General features: G+C 51.6%; 4 protein-coding genes; 1 reads left to right on the top strand and 3 right to left on the bottom strand.

The window, feature by feature from the left end:
* Positions 1-14,373: 14,373 nt before the first annotated feature.
* On the top strand, positions 14,374-15,468 carry CHC_T00001376001 (hypothetical protein). The gene has a single exon (XM_005711753.1). It carries the CDS (start codon positions 14,374-14,376, stop codon positions 15,466-15,468), a length of 1,095 nt encoding a protein of 364 aa, XP_005711810.1.
* Positions 15,469-15,981: 513 nt separating this feature from the next.
* CHC_T00001375001 (hypothetical protein) lies at positions 15,982-18,008 on the bottom strand. XM_005711752.1 is given in 2 exon segments: positions 15,982-16,097; positions 16,098-18,008. The coding sequence occupies 1 exon segment, from the start codon at positions 18,006-18,008 to the stop codon at positions 16,098-16,100; it is 1,911 nt and encodes a 636-aa protein (XP_005711809.1). The 3' UTR covers positions 15,982-16,097.
* Positions 18,009-18,888: 880 nt separating this feature from the next.
* CHC_T00001374001 (hypothetical protein) lies at positions 18,889-19,113 on the bottom strand. Its single transcript, XM_005711751.1, has one exon. The coding sequence runs from the start codon at positions 19,111-19,113 to the stop codon at positions 18,889-18,891; it is 225 nt and encodes a 74-aa protein (XP_005711808.1).
* Positions 19,114-20,483: 1,370 nt separating this feature from the next.
* On the bottom strand, positions 20,484-21,952 carry CHC_T00001373001 (hypothetical protein). XM_005711750.1 is given in 2 exon segments: positions 20,484-20,623; positions 20,624-21,952. The coding sequence occupies 1 exon segment, from the start codon at positions 21,950-21,952 to the stop codon at positions 20,624-20,626; it is 1,329 nt and encodes a 442-aa protein (XP_005711807.1). The 3' UTR covers positions 20,484-20,623.
* Between the last annotated feature and the right edge of the window lie 1,126 nt (positions 21,953-23,078).

Genomic DNA, 23,078 nt, shown 5'->3' with positions numbered 1-23,078 from the left:
TATATATCCCTCCCCCTTCCATAGCTTCGGCCGCTTCCGCGGCCGAGTCGCCAAGGGTCAGGATGTGAGTGGGCGACGGAAGAGCCAGTCCGACTACGGTATGCTTCGGGATGTGAACCGAGCGGTGCCCAAAATTGCTGAGCATTACCGAGAACGGTTTTTCGGGGGCAACATCCATGACCCCCTGTGCCATGAGGGTCAAATTCTTGTGCGCTGTTTTTCGGGAGTTCTGTAAAAAAAATACCCCCCCCACCGGCGTGGCGACCCTCACCATGGCCTGCGTCATCGGGAGAATTGTCACCCCTCTGACGAGGCGGATCTTCCGTGACGGTGTGTTGGCGGGGAACGCCACCTGCTTCCGTTCGGGTTTATCCGACGGCGGTAGTTGTTGTGGGGTGCTCCTCGAGGCCATCTTGCGGTCGTGCATCGAGGGGGTTGTTCCGACCAACACCACGGGTGGGGCGTCGCGGAACACGACCTTCCGTTGCGGTGGGAGGATCGCCTTGACGTGGCGATCCAGGAAAGTCGTACCGAGGATACAGTCCACGGCGAGCCTTGTGACTACCAAGAACGGGACGCGCGCCACAAACTCACCGATTCGGACGAGCAGGGGGATTTTCCCTAGTGCCTTCATCGCGCGGTTTGACGCGTCGATGAGCGCTGGGCTCCGAACCGGTTTTATCGATGGTCGCCACGACTCGGCGAGACACCGTAAATGGATGAGGTTCGGGCCGGCTCCTGAGTCAAGCACTGGCGTGATGGCGACCATCAAGGCCTGCTTCTGGCCAACCGTGGCGGAGATCTTGTAATTCTGCTTCTTGAAGAAGCAGATGGCCTGGACTTTCGTTCGGTTACCCGGCTGTGCTTCCACTGCCGCAGCCGGATCGGGGGTGCCTAAGCTTCTGAGGCTGGGCACGGGGAGAGACGTCGTCGCCTCTACGCGTCCTCCCCGGCTTCCCCCGTCAGCAGCAAGCCCTCGCGGGTTTCATCCGCGGCTTGCGCCACGTGGTCTTCCGTATGGTCGGGGTGCGGTTCCTCGACCACGTTGACGCCCGCGGGGGCCGTTTGACGCTGGTTTCGCCAAGCGGACGGCCCCTGGAGGTTGAATGGGGATCCCGGGCGGAGGCTTGCCGGATGCGTAACTTCTGGTAGTTGGCCTCTCGTGCCTCCAGAAGCTTGGCCCGCAGGCCCGCATCGGCAACGACGGGGCACTCCTCTTGTCGGTGTGTGGTGTCAAGGCAGAACCGGCACGGTGGCGGTCCGGGAAATCTCCCGCCGGAGAACCGGACGCGTGGATCTTGCCCTTGCCTCCCGTACGGTCCTGCGCGCACGTCGCCAGGGTTGGCGGGCGGAACCGGGACGCCCGCCGTCGAGGCGGCCGGCGACAGATAATAACTCGTCGGTGGCGAGCTCATCGAGGTCGGCGTGGCGGTTTGGTCCGTCACGGCCAGGATTGCTTCTTCAGCAAATCCCCCGGCCGTCGGGATGTCGGATGCCGACTCAACCGACAGCACGGGCCTCGTCCTTGCGGTGCGGTCAAATCTTTTAGCCGCTCCGGACGGCTCTCGGTGCGCCATGGCTGACATCCCTTGTCGACGGGAAGCCCGATTGGTTTCCCCGATCGCTTGCGAATAGCGAGCGACGGATTGGTAGTCCACATCCGGGTGCGTGGCGAGGTAATTACGAACCTGCGCGCACGTGGCGGGCAGTAACCCCTCGACGAACAGGGACTTCAACCGCCTGTCGGAGAATACCGTACCGTAGCGGAGTGCCTTGTCCCAGAGGTGGTTACTGTAGACCTCCTCCGTCATGTTTGAACTCTGACGGAAGGAGGTCACGTCCCCAACCGCTTCGGAAATTACCTCGTCGGTAGCATAGGTGCGCAACAGAAAGTTGACCACCTGCGGGTATGTCCGGAGCAGCTCGCGCCGCTCCACGTGAACCGCCATGGTGTTTCCATTGAGACGGGACTGGAGTAAGGCGTGAGCCTACCCGGTCAGGTAGAATTGGAAGCACCACACGGCGGCTCCTTCGTTAATCCCGTTGTGGTCGCACGCCATCTTGAGGCGTGCGAGGAATCCCAATACCGCAATCGGATCTTGACCGCTGAACGTGTGGGACCTCATCTGCACGTCCAGTTTTTCCCGGTAACGGTTAATGTGCCGCGCTACTGTAGAGTCGTAGCGCGAGCTACACCGTTCCAGGCGGTAGGTCTTGTAGTTGACGGCCTTGGTAAACAGGTCATTGAGGGGCCTGATTACCGTGGGCCGTCGCTCGTCGCTCTTCGGGGCAGCCCGGCAGTGTCTGCTCGAGCGACGACGCTCCTCATCCGACTCGGTGTGGTAGTCTTCCGAGTCGGACGGGTCGTGCCGGTGCCGGTCTCGTCTTCTATCGCGGCGTGCCCTGTGGCCCCGCCTGCGAGAGTCTTCCGAACCGGATGGGTCATCATCGGAGGGGTATCCTCCCCCTCCGGCATCGCGGTATCGCCCGTGGCGTCCCTCGCGGTTATTGCGGTATCGCCAGCGGCGTCCCTCGCGGTCTTCATCCGTCCTGTGACGGGGGTCTTCTGCGTCGGAATACCGAGTGTATTCCGCTTTGGTCCTGTGCGTGCCGGGTGCACGTCTTCTGCTCAACCGGTACGGGTCCCGATTCTCTGTCTCGGGGAGCCCCAGGCGGTTGTCTGTCCCGCGAGGGTCGCCCGTACCGGCGAGTATGGGGAGGACGTTTTCTGTGGTCCTCCCTGTAGCACCGTGAACGGTTGGGAGATAGATGGCTCTGCCCTCCGGGTGAGGGTCCATCCTATCAATCCCGGGTACGGCGCCGATCGGATCAGCGATATTAAAGCTTGAGTCTGGAAAGGTTTCACGGAGCGGCGCCGGCGGCGGTACCGCGCCTCCCGTCTCGGTAAATGTCGTGGCCAAACGGATGGCCACGGCGGAACTAATAGCTCTCTTTAGAGCTAATGCGGTCAGAGATTCGTCCTCCTCCGCGGCGAGCGCTGCCACCACCTCGGCGCGTACGAGGGGGGCGATATTCTCGTCCAGCAGGGTGCGGAGCGCGGTGTCTGCATGCTCCGCCACCAGTCTTGGTGCCATTCGGTCGAGGCAAACCTGGACGACCTGAGGTAGTTCCTCAGCGAGGAAATCCTCCATCTAGGTTTGTTGTCGCTGGAGTAACGCGTCGTATAGTACTTATACGCGGTTCCCCCCACCAGCCGGTAGCCCGGCGGTGGTGTCCGAAACGGAAGGGGTCTTCTGGCCCCTGGTAGACGGCGGGCGTAGCAGGGCTTCCGGATTGTCGATCCTTGGGCGCGGTGCGCCTCTGCCACTGCGGGTACTTGCTCGCCCAGAGGCGGTATCTTCTCCGGCGGAATCCGCACGGTTCATCGTCGATGATCACTGGCGATCGACGCGGTGATTTTCGACCTCTTTAAATCGGATCGGTAGTTGCTCGCGCTGGCGATCCAGTGCGAGCTCAACCTCTGTAGTTATTCCCTCCACAAGAGTACCAAAATGTGGTATAACTACCCACGTCCCGACCACTCGGAAACGAGGGGGGATTAGTGTGAGGGAGAGCGCGACTCGGGGTACCCACGCGAGCGCGGACCGATCGGAAGAACTCGTAAAGGGGGAAGGCACACGTGGCCAGTGACGCACAGCTGAGTAGAGGTGCTATAACCACACAGCCGGTCACGTGTTAGAAGCCTGAGACTTAGAGGTACAACCGGACGGAGTTAGCAAAAAGCCGTAAAGGGAAGGGAGGCGAGTCTGCCTCCCGTTTACTGGAACGGGGCAGGTGCCTCCGGTCTTAACCCCTAAGTGCGACGCCAGGACACCTGTCCCGCTACAGTAGCTGTTACTTACTGTATACCAGCTACTGTGCTAAATTGGCTATTTTGTGCCATTAACTACTAATTACTTATCGTTCGGATCCTACACGTGTAACCAGCGGGGTACTACTGTACTCCGCACCGGCCGTGTGCTGTAAATATAACTCCTTACAGTTCTTCTCGCGCTTACAGCCCATCGTACTGTATCCCGGGGCGGCAGCGGTGGTGCCGTTGCCTTCGCGCCGTTGTACTACACTACTGTGCACGGCGGCGGGCGAGTGTACGCCTGCTCGCTACAGTAGCACCCGCCCTCCGGCGCGGTTATCATCTCGCGGGGGGGTTGTGGTACGGAATTGTACTACACGGGACAAGGGCAAGTGATAATCAAGTTAAAACAATAAGTTTAAGGAAAGCCGACAAAGAAGGGCATTGCGTTGACGCCCTTGCTGATGCCTTATTTCGCGTGACCCTAATGGTTCGCTTTAGGCGTAGGGGAGAATCACAAGCATGTAATGTGGAGAAGTTAATCAACACAGTAGTGGATGCTCGGGGCGAGGAATCTCTCTCTGGGTTTGTGATTACGGCAGACTGCGGTTACGGAAAAATGAGCATCATCCCAAGTCTAGCGAGGAAAGGAATTGGTTTTATTTTTATAATGCCTGAGCACTTGTTGAGGTGCCATCCGTTCGTGGGGGCTTCCCAATTTGATCCTGCTAGGGTGGATATTGATTAGAGCGACGGAGAAGATGGCAGCGATGCGGCGAGTAACTCCATTCAGGCGCAATCTAGAAACTCTACTATGCTGTACGATCGGGAAAATGCGTTCGTAATAGATGACAATCCGAAAATGGGTAACCTTTGCAAGCGTGCTGAGAAAGTGTTCAAAGATGAGGACACTGGCATCAACACACGCGTCACAGCTGTCGCACTGAGAGAAAGGGGCACATAGAAGTTCGCAAAACGCTTCGCTTTGTTTACTCTCTACCCAGTAGCTTGTCCAAATTGATTAATTGTTGGATCGCTGTTCCGCGCTCAATGTCTATGTCTGAGTTGTTATTCACAAAAAGAGCAAACGATGGCACGTTGATTGTCTCGCCGGCTACCTCGCATGACAACAGGGACTTGGTCGAATCGCACTGCTTAAATAATACAGTTGTTCTAACTGTAGACCAGAGGTGTGCGGATTGGTTTGTTCTCTGACAGTTCCGTATCACGGGGACAGTGGCTGGAACAATTTTATTGAATAACTCGGAAACTCTATCACAACTTGGCATAACAGATGTAGAATGCCATGACCGAACCATGGCAGAAAGCTTTCAACACTTAGCAGCAAGTTGGATCAGCACTTCTCGCTCTACAGAAGCTATGATGCGTAGAACAGTGACGGAGAACGCCTCCATGAATGCGATACGATCAAAGCCTTTTGCTGGGGCCATTTTTCAGTGTGGTATGTTTGGGGATAAGCAGTATCCATGGCTGGCATGCTCACCAGATGGGGTGGCGCTCATAGATTTGAATCAGACGGCATTTAACACAACAGGGATGTAATAATATGGATCCTTCCGGTCCGGTTTTTACCCCGTCACGGAGGGGCTGTCCACGGCAGCGGTAAAATTACAACACCACCAACCTCTCCGCGAGGGCGGCGGTTATGACTCCGGTAAACGGGCGAGTGGAATTGCGACCCCGGAGGGGATAGGGCTCAATGGGCATACGCTTCCACCAGGCGGTGGAACGACCAAACTGGGGAGCGTGTGCTTCCGGCCCTCAAGAATAACCCGCACGGGACGATCTGCCTCTTTTCCCTCAGTTCTCGCCAAAGGGGGTCGCTGCCCCCTTTACTCTGGAGGCGTACTGCCGCGGCCCCTAAGTACGTCAACCTCCGGCGGCCGGGCAGTACAGTAGTGATCCACTTCTACTTTGGATCACTACAGTGGAGTACCTCTACTGTACTCCACTGGGGAGTAATCTGCACAGCGGCACACGTGGCTGTGCTCCTGCCACCTGTACTCGCAGGCAGAGCGCGCACCATGTGTGCTAGCTGGGACTGCCCCGGCTGACACTCCTATTACACTAATTTCTACCCCCCCACAGTAGGACCTTCTAGTCTACTGTACCCTATCGGGACGTAATACGTACGGCGGTACACGTGGCCATTCCGCCGCCACCTGTCACCCGTGGCGGTACGTGCACCCCGTGTACAAGCTGAGTTATCCCCTGCCTTTCCAGTATCGTCTGATCACCCCTACGGGATCTCCCTCCGGGTCGTTACGTTCACCGACACCGGTCGGTACCCGTTCTCCCACAAGGGGATACAGGTACTTTGTTGCATGTATGCAGCGTGGAAATCTAAACGAGCATTGCTGCATCGTCTCTGTCCACTGCAGTCTCCAATGCTTCAGTTGATCTTCTCTGCGTTGAAATGAGAACTTTCGCTGTTCTAGACGGCGTTCGGCGTGCGCACACAGGACAGATTCTAAAGCAAATGGTAGTCCTGCGGGTCAGCTACGTACTTTATGTTGCATGCTCTGAAGCGGCCCTACTTTCATGCATTTTAATTAAGGCCCCCTCCACAATATTACAAGAAGCAACACGAGTCCTTGAGCTCAATGGAAACAGTCTACTAAATTGGGGTTTCGATAGCCCGGAACAGTTCCCGCCCTTTGTTGCGCTGGACATAAAAAAGCGCTGAAGTCGAGGCTACAAATGTGGAAGGCCATGACCACAAGCGTACAAAAACGACAGCCCTTTGTACCTTTGAAGCTGTTCAAGCACGGTGTGCAGTGTTTTATTCGAAAACTAAGGGAGGAGTTGACGGAAGCGCGCAAGCACGTGCCATGTTGTGCAGTCCATCAGCGTCCTTTAAATGGGAACAGAAAGTGGTTGGGCAAACTCTAAAGACTCTGTTTGTCAATACCTTTATCGCATACAGAATGAGCGAGAGACCGGATCTAATGGAAAACCCCTGTAACTTCCAAACTGTGAATTTGTACAGGAAGAATCTCAACAATGTGGAGTCCCTCTCTGACTTTTGCTTTGAAGCGTGCACAGAGTTGCTTCGATTTGCAGACAACTTGCGGCAGAGTGACCAAAACGTAGACGAGTCGCCCACAGTAGTCGTGAATGACAGTGAGATTGCTCAACTTCGTGAGCTTGCGCGAAAAAGAGAACGCAATCGGCTAGTATTTTTTAACAGTGTGTAGGGAGTGTGATTGCGCCTACATGTTCACGGACATTTCCAAAAGCAGATGCTAGCAGAGCAGTGGTGTGCTTTATGCAGCATGAATGTTAAGAATGGTAGCAGTTACAGAGGACATCGTTCATCGTTTAAATGCACTCAATGTGAAACAAATTTGTGTGTAAGGAGGTATCACGGAATGCGAAGATCCTGTTGGGACGTGTGGCATGCTAACAGGAGGCTAGAGCAACGTGAAATGGAAGGAAGAAGAAGTCTTTCTCGGGGCAGGTCGGACCGTTTGTCCGAAATGTCTGATTCCGTGGGTGAGACTCGGACACCTCCACGACCCCGGAGAGGTCAGAAGCGGCTCTCTGATGACTCTACAAGGCCTCATACGAGGTCTGTGAGAAGGAGTTTGTCCTCATACATGCACAGAAGTAGTTAGAACATCTCCATATGTACGATGTACTGTACATAACTCATTTTGGGGGCTCTAAAATGGCCTTCAAGTAGTAGTTTTCCAGCGGTCAAAAAAGAATGTTGTAGTAGTCCATGTTCGCTGAAACTTTGTGTGTGTACCGTTGATGCTCTTCCCAGTCCGCTTGTGTGTGGGGTCCCATACGACTCCCAGGGATGTACTATCGACCGTTAAAGTTAATGTACGGTGTACCGTTGTGAAACCAGATATCCTGATTCGATCAGTGATCGGGTTTCTGTAAATGAAGGTACACGTGCGAATCGACTGGCACTCAAGAACATGTCGACGTACCTGAATACGCAGGACATTTTGCTATGGAGACGAAAGGGCATACGCGGCAGCGGCAATGCAATATGGGCGAATGCAATCCTCTACTCGGAGGAAAGGTCGCAACCTTGACCAGCTCTATCAGCGGCATAGATAGAGTGGCAGCATGCAAGCAATGAACATAGCGAGAAGCACGAGCTCTGCTTCAATTAGCAAAGAACCGCAAATGGCAAGTGCAGCGCGCAGTAATATGGCATAGACGATAGATGCGGCAGCAAAGAGACGCGAGAAATCAGTACTTAAGCAGCGACCTAACGTAGTAACAAAAGGATAGCGGCAGCAGCCCAGCGTTCATGCTGATTACTTTGCCACCTGGTTCCTCCCTTTATCGCAGCCCCATATCAGTATCCCTACCTCAGCCACATCCGTCTGATCCTTGATCCAAATATGGCCAATAATCCCATAGTTATGGGCCCAGACGTACAAAATGCACAAATATCGATGCTCAACCCCCCGAACTTATCGGAAGGCACCGACAAGTATCAATGGCGGACGCATGTAAAACCATGGGCGCAAGTTGTTAAACTATATGCAAAAGGAGGCGAAAATCGAGCGAAAGGAATGCTAAACGCGTTGGGTCTAACCCTTTATTTGTCATTAAAACGTGATCAACGCAGCATAATCGACCACGCAGCCCAAAACCACACGATCTCATTAAACTTAGTTGATGAAGAAATTGAGGAAAACATGGCCGACGCAGTGAAGACTCAATTCAAACTCGTAGAAGAAATTGTTCAGTTAGTTGCCAAAGACTCACCTACAGATGGCATCAGACGACTGGTGAAGATTTCACAGAGTATCCATCAGTGTACACGTAGGAGAGGCGAAAAACCTGATGTCTTCGCGAAAAAGTTCCAAGGCATTGCAAAGAAATATCTGAATATGTGCAACACTTCCCAAAGCGTTAACGAGAGCCAAAACTTCGCGATTCTATTGCTCGAGAACGCAAGCCTCCCATCAGCTACATTCAACAACATTGTCACTCAACTTATCACTAAGTCCGCATCGAAAAATGACTCAAATTCTACATCTAATGTCCTCATACCTGCGATGACTCTCGATGCGTTCGCGTCTCAAGCCACTACCACCACTGCAGCGACCACAACATGGGAGGGATGTTCGGACAAAGATGCAGAAAACGGTCATTTGCAGATTATTATCGATAATACCAAACGCTTGGTACACAAGATAAAAACAGCGACAGATAATGCTCACAAAGCTTGGGAAACCCACAACAGTAACACATGCCAGCATTATTCAATTAGCTTAGATGACGCGGTGGAAGCACTTTGCGATATTAAAGCCGATGAGGATACACCGGACCATAAAAGAAAATTGGACGGCGAAGTCGACCGAAGAGGATCCATGATGATCAAGCGTAGGGACCGAGATGAAATCGATTCACACCCACAACGCAAGCGGTTCGCTTCATACATCGCCCCAGGGACCGGAAAGAAAAGGGAGGGCAAATGTATATCATGCGGGAAAATCGGCCACTGGAAAGGAGATTTCATTTGTGAGAATCACCCAATGCATCACCGATGGAAAGGCAACAGAAATGAGAAAAGGGTTAGCTTCGAAGGTAATCAGGACCAAAATCTTAAGAATGATACGTATTTTCAGTAAAGGGATCGCTCACGCTCCAGATCGACCCCAACCCCATCATTGATGAAGGAGCCCCATCCTCCACCGGAGGTATCCTGAACGCTACTACATTATGTGAATTTCTCGGCATCCCTCTCGTCCTGGACGCACCACGTGAAAAATACGAACATGCCTGGACGCACGTGGTGCGTCCAGGACGAGACAGGATTGTCATGACGCCCGCCCCATCATGGCAACGTGGACCTTGACCTTTATGGATCGAAATGGCAATCCAATAGCTCTTTCGTTCGACCTCGTCCACGGGGAATCGCCCTTAATAATAGGCTTGGACATCACACAATACGCGAACATAATCAACTACGAAAGACCGCGGCACATCTCGATCAAACGACCGACGGATACAAAAATCCTTACACTTCTCACGTATATGACATGGAAAGGAACAGCAGGCAGTGTTCAGCGACTGCGAGTGGAAATAGCACCGCACAAACAATCATCAGTTAGTAGCCTCATGGCTAACATCAACGCGTTAGGAAGACGAACGCCTCTCGCATTCTCAAAGAAAATTCATCGTTTCACTCACGCAAACGCAGATGAAATTAAGCATATATGTAAGAATGCGGGCATCCTCAACGAAGAACTTTCGAAGGCAATCGACACAGTAGACAGCGAATGTGAAATATGTGCAAAGAAAGGCCGGCCGGCAAGCATGCGGAAGCTATCTCTCACTCACGTTAATTCAGCATTCAACCAGGAAGTTCAGATCGACTTTACGCATTGCAGTATCGACGGTAAGAAATGCATTCTCGTCAATATGACGGACAGGGGTACCTCGTGGTCCGAAATACGTATCGTACCAAACCAAAACTTGGAAACGATCAAAAACAGCGTAGAACGCTACTGGACTTGTATCCATGGAGCGCCCAGAGCACTTTCCGGAGACGATGCTTACGACAAGCCCGACTTCCGTGAGTTCCTGAAACAACACAACATTACGTACAAACCACGACCAGCAAGGAGACACAACAAATTGGGCAGTGTTGAACGCAAAAATCCAGCTGTTAAATGCATAATTCGAAAATTGGACAACGAAATTACAAATGCTGACACAAGAACGATCGTGGCGCGAGCAGCGTTCTTATCGAACATGTTCTCAGGATCCAGGATATTGAGTTCATTTCAATTAGCAAAGGACTACACTCCTTCTATCATTGGCACCCCACAATCACATGTCACGACGGAGCTATTACAAGCGCATAAAGAGCAAGCAGCAGCCCGCGCTCTTCAAAACTCCTGCACACCAAGAACCCATCCGTCCTGCACAGCGACATATTGAAACCGGGAGACCCTATTTGGGTCTATTACGAAACGTCAAGTAAAGCGAAGAAAAAAGGGTGGGTCAAGGCATCAGTCGTACAGGCGGAACAGCATCGCGTACGTGCCCGACGATCCGAAAAAGGTCCTCCTATGCGAGTAGCGTACGAAGACATGCGAATAGCACCCAACAGCCAGCTGACAAAAGACCTGATGTCACAAACATTAGAGGAAGAATTAGCAACGGACGACTCCATCACACCTCATATGATCACAGAATCAATGCACAACAGGGACGATAGACTATCGGACAAGGGGGTAGGATCGAACGGAAATATTGCAGGTCAAACACAAATAACAGACCAATTGACATCACAAGCCCGACTGGTTAGTGACGACGAAAGTCCTCCCAATGTGTCCGACATTCCTATCTCCACAGCCCTACTGGCAAACACAGTAACAGTCTCCGACGGGAATTCAGAAGCAGACATCGGCACAACAACCGTCCACGGAAACTCCACGCCAAATACAACACTGTCCTCAGACCGATCGAAAATAATGGAGAATATGGCACGAACGATCGGTAAAGCACAGGTAACGCGGAACAAGCTCGAGTTCGCACCTTCATGGATTGTTGAAGAGGCATTCAACAAAGAGCATGAGTCGAATTGGGCGGATGCATACGAACTAATTGATGACTCAGATCTGCCATCAAGGGCAAATGTGATCTCCTCGCATGTGATCTACAAGGTGAAGACAAGCGAAGACGGCTCTCACGCGTTGAAAGCAAGGATCGTCCCACACGGCAATAGGGATGTATACAAAGACGATATACGCAAGGACTCATCGACGGCTCAATTTGACGTTATCCGCATTCTCCTCGCCGCTGTGACACTTCTCGGAATGCGTCTGGCCATGGCAGACATAAAAGGAGCATATCTCCAAAGTGGACCGATCCAACGTGACATTTTCGTACGACCACCTCGGGAATGGACTGCTGCGCGCGGAAAGATATGGAAACTGACGAAGCTACCATACGGCATTGTGGAAGCAGGACGGCAATGGGCAAAGACAGTAGAAGGCTGGATGCTCAATAGAGTTGGACTTCAACGCGTAAAAGGCCTCAACCAGATATATGTGCTAAGAGACAGCGTGGGAAAATTTACACTCATCGTGGCGAAGGTCACAGACAACTTTATCTGTGGAGGATCAATCTCAGTAATCCAAACTTTTTTAGAAAAGCTCAAGAAAAGATTTGAGGTCGGAAAAATCGTCGTAGACAGAAAGTTTCATTTTAATGGCCGTGAGATTGAACAGGACGCCAGCGGTTCGATAAAGATGATGATGAATAGCTACATGAAAGAGCTAAGAGAAATTTCCTTATCAAGAGAGAGAAGGAAGCAGCTTAACAGGAACGCCACTGAAAGCGAAATGACCCTATTTCAGAGTTTGGCAGGAACCATGCTATGGTTGGGCAAAGGTGTCTTGCCACCTGCAGCTTATGCAAGTTCAGCAATGCAGCAGCGACTCTCAAACTTGAAAGTGGGCCATCTCATCGAGGCAAACGAAATGGTTAGGGACATCAAAAACCTCGACCCTACCCTTTTCTTTCCTCAAGCAGATCTACTCACACAGGCATGGGTTACCACATTCTCCGACGCTTCATTTAATATCAGCTCTCGTTAATCCTATGGCCTGACCGGAGTAATCTGCGGTATTTGAACGACAATGAGTGACGGAAGTGACCAATACTACGTCATAGACTGGGTTAGCACAAAGCAAAGACGAATCAGCCACTCCAGCTATGGCGCAGAAATCCTGGCTTGTACGGAAGCAGATGACCGCGGATATTATATTAAGACAGGAATGCGATCGCTGTTTCCGAAGACTGGACTAAGAAGTGAAATAGTGGTTGATTCAAAGGGGCTCTTTGATACAATATCAACCCTACATGAAGGAAGAGAGTATCGTTTGCGCCAAACAGTTCAGCGTATCCGCGACAGCTTCGAATCCAAAGAAGTTGATGTCATTCGATAGATTCCCGGCACTGGCAATGTGGCTGACGCATTAACAAAGCGAAATGTTAAGCTCTGGAACGATCTCAACAACATTTAAACTACCGGAATTCTGAAGAGCGCGTTCTTACAGGGTCAGTCTCATGACAGCACAGAATGGAAATAAAATAGCCGTGAAGTCACCCTCATCCCATTCGAATGACTGGGGGGTATGTGAAACCAGATATCCTGATTCGATCAGTGATCGGGTTTCTGTAAATGAAGGTACACGTGCGAATCGACTGGCACTCAAGAACATGTCGACGTACCTGAATACGCAGGACATTTTGCTATGGAGACGAAAGGGCATACGCGGCAGCGGCAATGCAATATGGGCGAATGCAATCCTCTACTCGGAGGAAAGGTCGCAACCTTGACCAGCTCTATCAGCGGCATAGATAGAGTGGCAGCATGCAAGCAATGAACATAGCGAGAAGCACGAGCTCTGCTTCAATTAGCAAAGAACCGCAAATGGCAAGTGCAGCGCGCAGTAATATGGCATAGACGATAGATGCGGCAGCAAAGAGACGCGAGAAATCAGTACTTAAGCAGCGACCTAACGTAGTAACAAAAGGATAGCGGCAGCAGCCCAGCGTTCATGCTGATTACTTTGCCACCTGGTTCCTCCCTTTATCGCAGCCCCATATCAGTATCCCTACCTCAGCCACATCCGTCTGATCCTTGATCCAAATATGGCCAATAATCCCATAACCGTACATTAAAATTCAACACTAGGGATATAGACACGTCCATACTGTACCCTTGGTACAATGCGTACTGTACAAGAAGCGGGCTTGCATCTCAAGTGTTAAATTTTCCGAAAAAATGCGGTTCCAGTGTCCAGGATGGCGGTCGAAAGTGTGCAAACCAGATATCCACCGTGCGGTATGAGATTCTCGTATTGCAGCTGTGGCTGCGCGATTGAGGTCCTTGCATAGTTTCGGGATCCTCATTGAGGATACCGATTCTCAATAAATAGAGCCAATGTTTAAAGATTCTGCAGTTTAAATGCTTCACATTCCACCTGCTCTCGCTTCGCAAACCAAGCTTTGAACCAATGGACACCTTGCGGAACCAGCGCTAATTCTTTTTCCAATTTCAAAAGCCATGGCAACAAGACAGGAATAAAGCCTTTTGAATGCTGTAGTATTAGTCCCTACTGGGGATGCGTTCGAGTAAGGCAAATGCCTTGTCTCTTCATTCTCACCATTGCCAAGGAGGCTTCATTGTCACCATTGCCAATTCCTTAGCAATGGTGACAATGAAGAGGCACTCTTGAGAAATTCATCTGCCTACATTATGTTTGGCAATATTCAACCCGAAAATTGCAAATAATGTAGGGTACCAAGGGTACAGCACGGTATCGGCGAGGTGCAGACCTCCTTCATGTGTGATATCACAGTATCGTATCATCGCACTCGTATCATCATCGGCGAAGGGAAATTCATCGCTCTCGCCGGTTTGCTTTTGTGCATGCAGAGAGTCACATTGAAGAACGTCAAGCTTTGCCTTTGCATCTCTGTGGCAAACACCTGCTTGTTTAGGCCGATGCTTTAGTCACTCGCCACATTCATTACTGTACGGTGATATGTTCTCACGGCTCACATTTCCGGGCTTTCGATCTGCAGAGCGGTTCGCAGATTTATCCAAATTTTCCACATACTGCTACATCCGTGATCAAAAGAGTGTTTCGTTCATTCGCGCATTGCCGTCCGCATTGAATCGCTCCATTTCTTCTCGGTCTATTCCCCTTTGCCCACCGGAAGCGCTCTCTTCTTTTACAGTCCGAAAAGCGGGACGAGCAGTTTTCGGGAATCGACCGGATCTGCGAACGCGAAGTTTAGTAACAACTTCTAAGATGAATGACGTTTCTGTTGGCTTTTACGGAGGTGGAATGATGGCTGAAGCGATACTGAAGGGGTTGTTGAATCGCAAAACAATCGCGCCCCAAAACATGTGGGTCTGTGAACTTGTTCAAGCTCGGCGAGAGGAACTGGCAAAGCTGGGAGTCTCAGTCACTGCAGACGGAGAAGAGATGCTCTCGAATAGTAACACAATCTTCTTAGCTGTTAAGCCGAATATCGTCCCAATAGTATTGGAAGATGTAACCAATTTCGAAAAGCAAAATAGAAGGAAGCAGTTGCTAGTTGTTTCTATTTGTGCTGGCGTTGACCTCGGCAGCCTTGCAGCAGGGAATCCAAGGCGCAAGTGCATTCGAGTCATGCCGAATCAAGCGTGTTTAGTGGGCGAGGCGGCTTCTAGCTTCACATTGAACAAAAAGTGCACACAGGAAGATCGGGAAGTGGTTGAAACACTCATGGGGTCGTGCGGTTTGCTGTCAGAAGTACCGGAAAAGAGTATTAATGCTGTTACAGGTCTCAGCGGGAGCGGACCAGCCTACGTCTACATGATGATGGAAGCGATGTCAGATGCAGGGGTACGGGAAGGTTTGCCACGGGCGGTAGCGCGGCAGCTCGCATGTCAAACTGTCCTAGGTGCGGCCAAGATGGCACTTGAACAGCCAGATGTTCATCTAGGAGAACTGCGAAACCGGGTGGAGTCCCCTGGAGGAACCACAATCGCGGCGTCTGCGATCTTAGAAAATCGTGGCTTCCGATCGGCTGTAATCGAGGCCATTAGAGAAGCTACAAACAGAGCGGAAGAAATGAGCAAGAAGGAGTAAACTACGGCTTCGCAGAGCTCTCGTTTGCATGCGTTGCGCCGCTCTCAAACAGTTGTGAGATCAGATGCCAACAAACACTGTGCTTCTGTTCTTCATCTGTGATGAAAGGGTCGAGATGCAAGGCAACTATTGGATGTTGTAGAAGTAGAAGGCGTTTGGGCGGATCTGAAAGTGGCATTGCGGAATGTGGCAGCATGTAGTGTTAGTATGGATTGAAAAGCCCAGTTTTGCGTCCGTTGTTCAGTCCCGAATTCATGTGACCTCGCCAGTTCTGCTACAGCAGGGGGCTACATTTCTAATGACTTCTATCAACTTGGCCTGCACGTTTGCTGTGCGCATATGCGGGATAGACCCTTGTCCATGGGTGCGGTAAAGGGAGTGTTGAAGGCCTGAACTATTTCTTGTAAAGCGGTGGAAATCTCCAGTTGCCAGTTTTAGAAGTGAGGGGATTTCGGATGAACTGGTAGACTGGCACTTCATGCTTTAAGATGTGAAGCAGCGAAACGAGATCTCAAAGTCGATTGTGCCGTAACTAGTAGGGGGGAGTAAGCGTCCTTTATTGTACATGGAGTCATCCTCATATCTAAGCTGACTTGAGGGTAGAGACAGGGGACTTGGGCAATTTGCGACTAGCGTCGCAGTGCTCTGCTTTGGTGCACGTTTCGTCCAAGTCGGCACGGATTGGGGTTTGGTACGAAGTCTTGCCCAATGAAAGTGTAGGGTATAAGATGAGTTTCCAGAAACGTTCTCATGTCGCGTACATCCTCGGCTGTCTCCTGCATCTCTAACTCCTTGATGAAGCGATCGTTGGAGATGACATCGGCTTCCTTCCGCATCGCATACCTAAGGATGAAAAAGTCATCATGTGATCCAGCTGGGGTGAAGTAGACTCGTCCTTGGCTGTGCAACTCATTTAAGAGTTCCGGGTCATCAGCGACGAGGGTATTGCGAACTCCAGGTCTCAGGTAAGTACGTTGGTCAACTTTGTTCCTTGGAAGTAGCGCTAGAGCGCGTATTCCATTTGCCGCGTAGTAGTCCAGGGCAAGTTTAACTCCTCGGCTCTGGAATATGTGGTCGTTCTCGCCGTAGTCACGGCCAACATTTTGGCCATCAATTATAACAGTAGGTTCACCCTCTGGAATTGTAATAGGGACGTCTTGAGACCGTTGAGATAGTCGCGGTTGTGTATTAGGTCTTTGAGGAGAGGGCGGCTGGGGTTGTGGAACGTTGGCAGCTACAGCAGACGCATACGTTAGAGGGGAGCGGCCCGGAGAGGGTAGAAACGGAGTGCTTTGCTGCAGCTGTGGGGGGCCTATATTGATGGGAGTGAGAGAAGAAGTAAAATTGGGGGAAGGGCCATTGTGCTGTGGGCTGGACGGTGAGCGTGGGTCACGAGAGGGTGTGTTGGGTAAGGAGGCATTGGCGTTGCGGCGTGGAGCGGGGCTGTTGCGGTTGGATAGGGGGCGATTGTGGGGGTAGGCGGATTGAGGGCTGTGAGGGCCACTTCCTCCTGCTAAGTGGTGTGGGCTTGGAGGGCTTCTTCCCCACGCAGGCGGGCTTATGTAGTGGCGATGGGTTTCTGTTGGTCGTGGCTGAATCTGCTGCGCCCATTGCGAATTCCAGTTAGTCGAAGCAGGCACCTCTTGGACTCGGCGGGTGCCTGGTATATCAGGGCCGCGATATGAAGATGGTCTATTTCGGAGTTGAGCCGTTGCAGGGCGTGCCGAGGTCCGTCGTATCGGCAGCGACTGAGAAGAGTGAATGTGGTTTACCCTGCGAGCATCGGTGCGTTGTGACTGGGAATTTACGTGTTGCCAGGGACTGGGATGGTCTTCGTCTTCATCCGAAGCATTCTGGTAAAGGTTTTGTTCGTATACCTGGATTTGCGCACGCTGCATGTTACGCGCTATTTCTTCATCGCGGGTGGTGAGACTGTTTGCCATGGCGGCAGCCAGGTTCGTTTCGTCCAAGTTTGTTTCTTCGCGGCTGCGTCGAAGAGCTTCCGCAATTTGTGCCTGCAGGTGTTGGTCGTTGTTCTGTTCCATTGTTGCGCATGTCAGAGTCGCTCTTAAATATCCTTGTGAAGTCGAGGTGAAGCCCGGGTGAGGCGAAGGTGAGAGCCGGGGTGACAGTCGGTGACGGCCGGGGTGACGGCCGGAGTAAGGACCGGGGTGACTGCAGGGGTGACTGCAGGGGTGACCGTCAGGGCTGCGGTCAGGGCTGCGGTCAGGGCTGCGATAGTGGTATCCTTCAAACACTTGAAGTCGGAGTCGAGGGAGCAAGAATCTGGTTGAATTAATGTGGTTTCCCTTGGTTTGTGTGGGCAGCAGATGTTTGTCCCTCCCTGCACCTTCTTTGATGTACCAAAAGCGTGCAGGCGAGGTGGGCCTGAGACGGGCGTGGCCGACAAAAACCACAGATGGACTGTGTAGGAACGCAAAACTGGGGAATGCGAGGTGAGAACAGGTTGGTGATGCATGGGAGGACGCCAATGAATTGTTGCTTTGTGAGAGCGCAGAGCCGTTTCTGAAGAGCGACATTAATTCCCCGAAAGCACTCATTTTTCAGATGTCAAAAGGTTGAAGAGATGGTTAAAAAATATTAAAGAAATTCACTTACTGATGATCCGATCGAACACCGAAGACCGAGAGCTAAAACGGGGTGAACCAATGCTTCACCCCGCAGTGGAACATACAACAATGTGGCACTCAGTCTTCGCGCTTCGTCTTTCCCGCGAAATTCGGATTCACATCCTGCTCCAATTATCGTAGCAAAGAGACCGTCTCGTGTCACGCCCTCTTCTCCACTCTCTGAATGCTAGTCTAACCGCGACCTTGTGGCCTCACGTTTTGTACTCTCGAGTTTAGTGGGAACGATGCCGCCAGCCGGTTTAACGTTTTGTTGCAAAAAACGCTTTGTTGGCAAAACTTAGCATTGCTGAATAGAACAACAGTTGCAAACACACGCGCTGCTCAAAGAGTATAAATACTGGTCTCGCACTTTCCTCTAACCATTTCTTCCGCTGCCCCGGAGTACGAGAATGGGTTCGTGGGGAAACCCGGGCACCGCACCCTGAGGCCTCGCCTCGCTGAGGTCTCGGGGTGTAGGGCCGCGGACTTCATTCTCGTCTCTGGGGTGGCGTCTTTCGAGCCTGTCACCACTTGTGCTTTGTCACATTGTGTGGTGGCAGGGTACGGGGGCGCCGCCCGTTGACATGCCCACTCCATCTGTCGTTTTGTACAACTGTCCGTGATCTCCCTCGCACGCCCATTCCTTCCTTTCAACTTGGTTTGATTCTTTCATGCCGTCCGCTCTTCCCTTCAAGCCATCCTTTCTTCCCCTTCGTATCCGTACTCCTGCGATAGTGATGTTCCCTTCAATAAGTAATTCTTTCATAGCCATATCTTTCGCCTGTTGCAGCTATAAGGCTTCGTCGCACAGACTATTGGTACGTTTAGAACTCTCCCGGTAAGATTCCGTGACGTGCGTATAGATGTCAGTACATACGGCATGGTGATCAGCACAATCCCCCACTCTCCAGCTTAAAGTAATACTACTGGATCGTTGCCCGCATTTCTTGAACTGTGGCTGCGCAAGTAACCCTTCCGCTCCATTGATAGAACTCTCTGAATCCTTTCGCCACATTCCCTCGCGGCCCCTCTACACGGTGCACGCTTCGTAGTTTGAGCGACGTGTTTCGCTGACAAGTGTTTCGGCTCAACGCTATCGGCCTCCCTCGCTGCAGGCCTCTCAGCCGTGCCCAATCATTCGCGCTTTCCCCTCGCTGGTACGCTTTCTGACTCGGCACTACCCAATCTGCCGCCTCCTCTTCCTTACACCCATCCCCTTTCACCTCGCTGCCGCTGTTCACACCCCGCCATCGTTGATTTCCACGCATATCGCTCATCCCCCTGTCGATGCTGTCGAGTCCCACGTTGCCAGCCTCTCATTCTACGCCCTTCTCACAAGGTACGAGAAGTCTGTGCCCACGTTCGCTCCCGTCTAATCATCGCATCTCAGTGCCCTCGCGGGGGACTCGTAGTATTGCCATCGTGTGGCTTGCCTGTTGGACAGTGAGCTTGTCGCTACTGTCGATGCTACCAGGTATTTTCTTACCAATGTCGCTTCCGTGCCCATGGTACACAGCATCGCTGTCATTCCTGCCTGCGATGCTTTCCCGACGAGCCGTATCTGCTTTGAATGGTGCAACAGGAGCGAAAGGTCCCGCAGCCACGTTCTCAAACTGCTTCCATCACCAACCCTTCATCTGACTCGGCTTTTGAAACAGCGGACGGGCGTGGCTCATAGTGAGCGAGAACAGCAGCAGGCGAGCGAAGGAAATCATAGCATGTGTCCAGTGTGCGAGTATGCCTGAGCTAGTACTGTATTCATCTGCGACATATTGCTAACTCTAAAGAAATCGTGGACTTACGCGTCAGCAGGATTCGTCTGTTGCGATGTGCCAACATTGTCAGGCCTCTTGCTTGAGACTGAGATCTGCTATACTCGCATCATTAGTATGATCTCCGGGATTACCTTCCAGTCATTACACCCTGTGAGCCATACTTTCCAGCGTCGTATGGGTTGGAACTTTTGATTGACTAGCAGTTTCTGCTCATAGTTGCATGGTTCTGTTCTTCAAGTGACTCTGAAAAGGACAGTTGCACAAAACCATCGCATTTCTGTAAGCACCCCGACGTATTTAGAATTGGCAACGTGCATGCCCCCGTGGCAGGCAATTTAGTGTTTCTTGTACCGAAGAAACCGCAGTTGAGATTTATTGTCAGAGAGGGCTGCTCGGCCACATCCATTCAACAACATCTTAGAGAGAAAAATTCCTTTACAGTGTGACTCAACAGCATGGGCAAGACACACGCGACTTTGCAGTCAAATGTTAAGACAGAGGCAATGTGTACATGCATCGGCTGTTCTATGCTGCAACATCATTGCAAATACAGATTAACGGTACCCGTTGCACGCAACAGGTGAGCATAGGAACGGGCAGCGACGATATCTCGAACACTAGCTAGAGCCTGATATGCGATGGCAAAACAGCCCCGTTTTATTCCACACAGTGCTCTAGCTAATGGCATTATCTTTATCACCGCCTCTCATATCCTGCTGTATACCACCGATTGCCTTCCAGGCTACTTACTCACCTCGTCCTCCATTTCTTCGCAACCTCCATTCCTGCCATTATAACACCGGCGGTGAATGCGGAAGTGAAACTTGTGACCACTGCGTAGGTGAGCGGATAGGTGACCACTGCCTCGCGAACAGCTTCCGTGGCGCTAAGCTTCGACTCTCGCGAAGGCGGTGGAGCGTCCACCGGGAGCTTGGTATGTTCCGTAACGGCGCCTTCCTTCTCTTCATTTGCCCCTGACGCGAGAATATCAGACGCACATCTTGCTGCAAAAGTGTGCGCACCTCGCAAACCGAGGTCCTCTTTCATAACTACATACACCGGGAACGCAGACATTATTGAAGACATCCGGCCTTTGTCCATGTAACGACGCATAAACTGCGAGGCCTTCCCTCGTAAGAACTCAAGGTTCTTCGGAGCAATGCCGCCGGCAATATAAACCCCTCCATAGGGTAGGTACTTGAGTACGCAATTTCCAACCTCGTCACCAAAGACACCAAACATGATCTCTAATGCTCGCCAGAATAGCTTGTAGTTGTATTTCTCGGTACCGATCAGCCGACCACGCTCGTTTGATTCGTTGTAGTCTGCGTCAAGGACTTCGTTGACTTGGTCTGGATACTTCTCACACAAAAACTCGTAGATGTTCTCAAGCCCCTTTCCCGAGACAATGCGCTCAACACTGACGCGAGGAAGTACCTCTGTCTCGGACCCGTTTAACTCCCCGCTTGTATTTAGACGTCTATGCATGTACTCGAGCAACTCCAACTCCAGCTTTGTGCGAGGCGCAAATTCGACGTGTCCACCCTCTGTCGGAAAAACGATGAGACTTCCGTCCTTTGTCGGGGTTAAATAGCACTCTCCTAACCCAGTTCCTGCGCCTATTAGGGCTACAGGCTCCGTACATTGCCCATGCTCGGCACCCTCGCCTTCTTGTAGTGAAGCAAGCTCCTGGTGAGAAAGCGAGAGTAAACCATACCCGTTGGCGACGAAATCATTCACAAGGACGACGAAATCGATTCCGAACTCCTCCTCTATTGCGTTACCATCGATAATCCAACCCTCTCTATTCGTGAAATTGATGTGGTTGTCTGAGACAGGTCCAGCGACGGCCAAGCAGCAGCAATCAATTTTTCTGTCTCGCACAGCAGGAAGGGAGGTAAACGAGCAGAGAACTTCGGTGAATGACTGGAAGTCATTGTTTTTGTAGTACATCTGGGCAAGCACCTTGTGCGATGGCATCGTTTTTTCATCGCGCAAGGACGTGGCATCGCTGGGAGCCTCGTACAAGACAAGGCGGGCGTTCGTCCCTCCTACGTCCCCCGCCAGCAACCGCAGCATGGCTAGGGGGGGTATTCAACCTCAACGAAAGGCTTACCCACGGGCGTACGTTGATCGAAATGAAATACCAATACTAGGGGACGGGCGAGTGGATTTCTTCAGGGTCCAGGCAGGCTACGGCTCTCGGTCCCAACGATTCGAGACTTGCCCCGGTCTGATGTGGGCTGCCCGCAAAATGCACCTGAGATCTCAAAGTCCCTTGATGTCGTACGTGATAGATGCCTCTGAAATCTCATTTCCCTTGATGCAAAATTGCGTCTGGCAAGTGCTCAGTAGCCTTGTTTGCCAATGGGTAAAGTTTTTCCCAAAAATGCTGTATTAAGTTAAGTTAATACTTATCATATGTACACTAAGCGGGGGGTCGCGATATAGTGCCATATTTGTTAGTGCCAGCTCCGATATAGTGCTACCCTTCTGCAGGTGGCACGAATTTTGAGCCAAAAACGAAGGGTCTCCAGGGAGGCAGTTGGATGGACATGTACTGCCCGAGAGCCGCTGCCGCCGCGGAAAGATATTATGCAGTTGCCAACTCGAATAGAGACTATGGCGGAAAAAGGCAGGGTCGATGATGCAATTGGACATCTGCAAAAGTGTAGGCTGGCATTTATGGCTGCGAAAAAGGAGGAAGTCAATGCAACGGCTCGGCAGCTACTAATAACAGAAATGCTTGATTAGACTCGAGCCTGTAGTGAAGATGCAAAGTATGAGTGATGGCGTCCTGCGAGCGGTCTTTCTGAGCAGTGATGCAAGGAAGTGTGCAAAAAAGCCGTAAATCTCATTATCTTACAGTGCCTGGTTCGATATAGTGTCGTTTTCGGCCCACTGACACAGGGTAGCACTATATCGCGACCCCCTCCTGAAGGATACAGTACACGTGTTTCACAAGAATCAACATCTGAAGTTTCGTCGAATTACGTACCCTTCTGGTACAATACAGGACTGGCGAATGGTGCTCAGTGAGCGCTATGCGGTATATATTGTTGGATGCGGGATGTCTCTGGGCCAAAAGCGCAAGTGCTGCGGAATGGGAGACGCTATCGTATGGTACGGTGTGCACCTGCCGAACTCGACGACTAGCCGAATCATGCTGTATGTTCGTACACTACGTCTGCAGCATGAAGTGGTT

Source organism: Chondrus crispus, genomic scaffold (genome assembly GCF_000350225.1).
Source record: "Chondrus crispus Stackhouse genomic scaffold, scaffold_1, whole genome shotgun sequence".
Lineage (NCBI taxonomy): Eukaryota > Rhodophyta > Florideophyceae > Gigartinales > Gigartinaceae > Chondrus > Chondrus crispus.
Note: the sequence above shows the minus strand (reverse complement) of the source record. Positions and strands in the feature narration are given on the sequence as shown.

Excerpts from the sequence above, each read along its gene's own strand:
- CHC_T00001376001 (XM_005711753.1), top strand. The coding sequence starts at position 14,374 with ATGTTCTCACGGCTCACATTTCCGGGCTTTCGATCTGCAGAGCGGTTC.
- CHC_T00001375001 (XM_005711752.1), bottom strand. The coding sequence starts at position 18,008 with ATGTCGCTCTTCAGAAACGGCTCTGCGCTCTCACAAAGCAACAATTCA.
- CHC_T00001374001 (XM_005711751.1), bottom strand. The coding sequence starts at position 19,113 with ATGTGGCGAAAGGATTCAGAGAGTTCTATCAATGGAGCGGAAGGGTTA.
- CHC_T00001373001 (XM_005711750.1), bottom strand. The coding sequence starts at position 21,952 with ATGCTGCGGTTGCTGGCGGGGGACGTAGGAGGGACGAACGCCCGCCTT.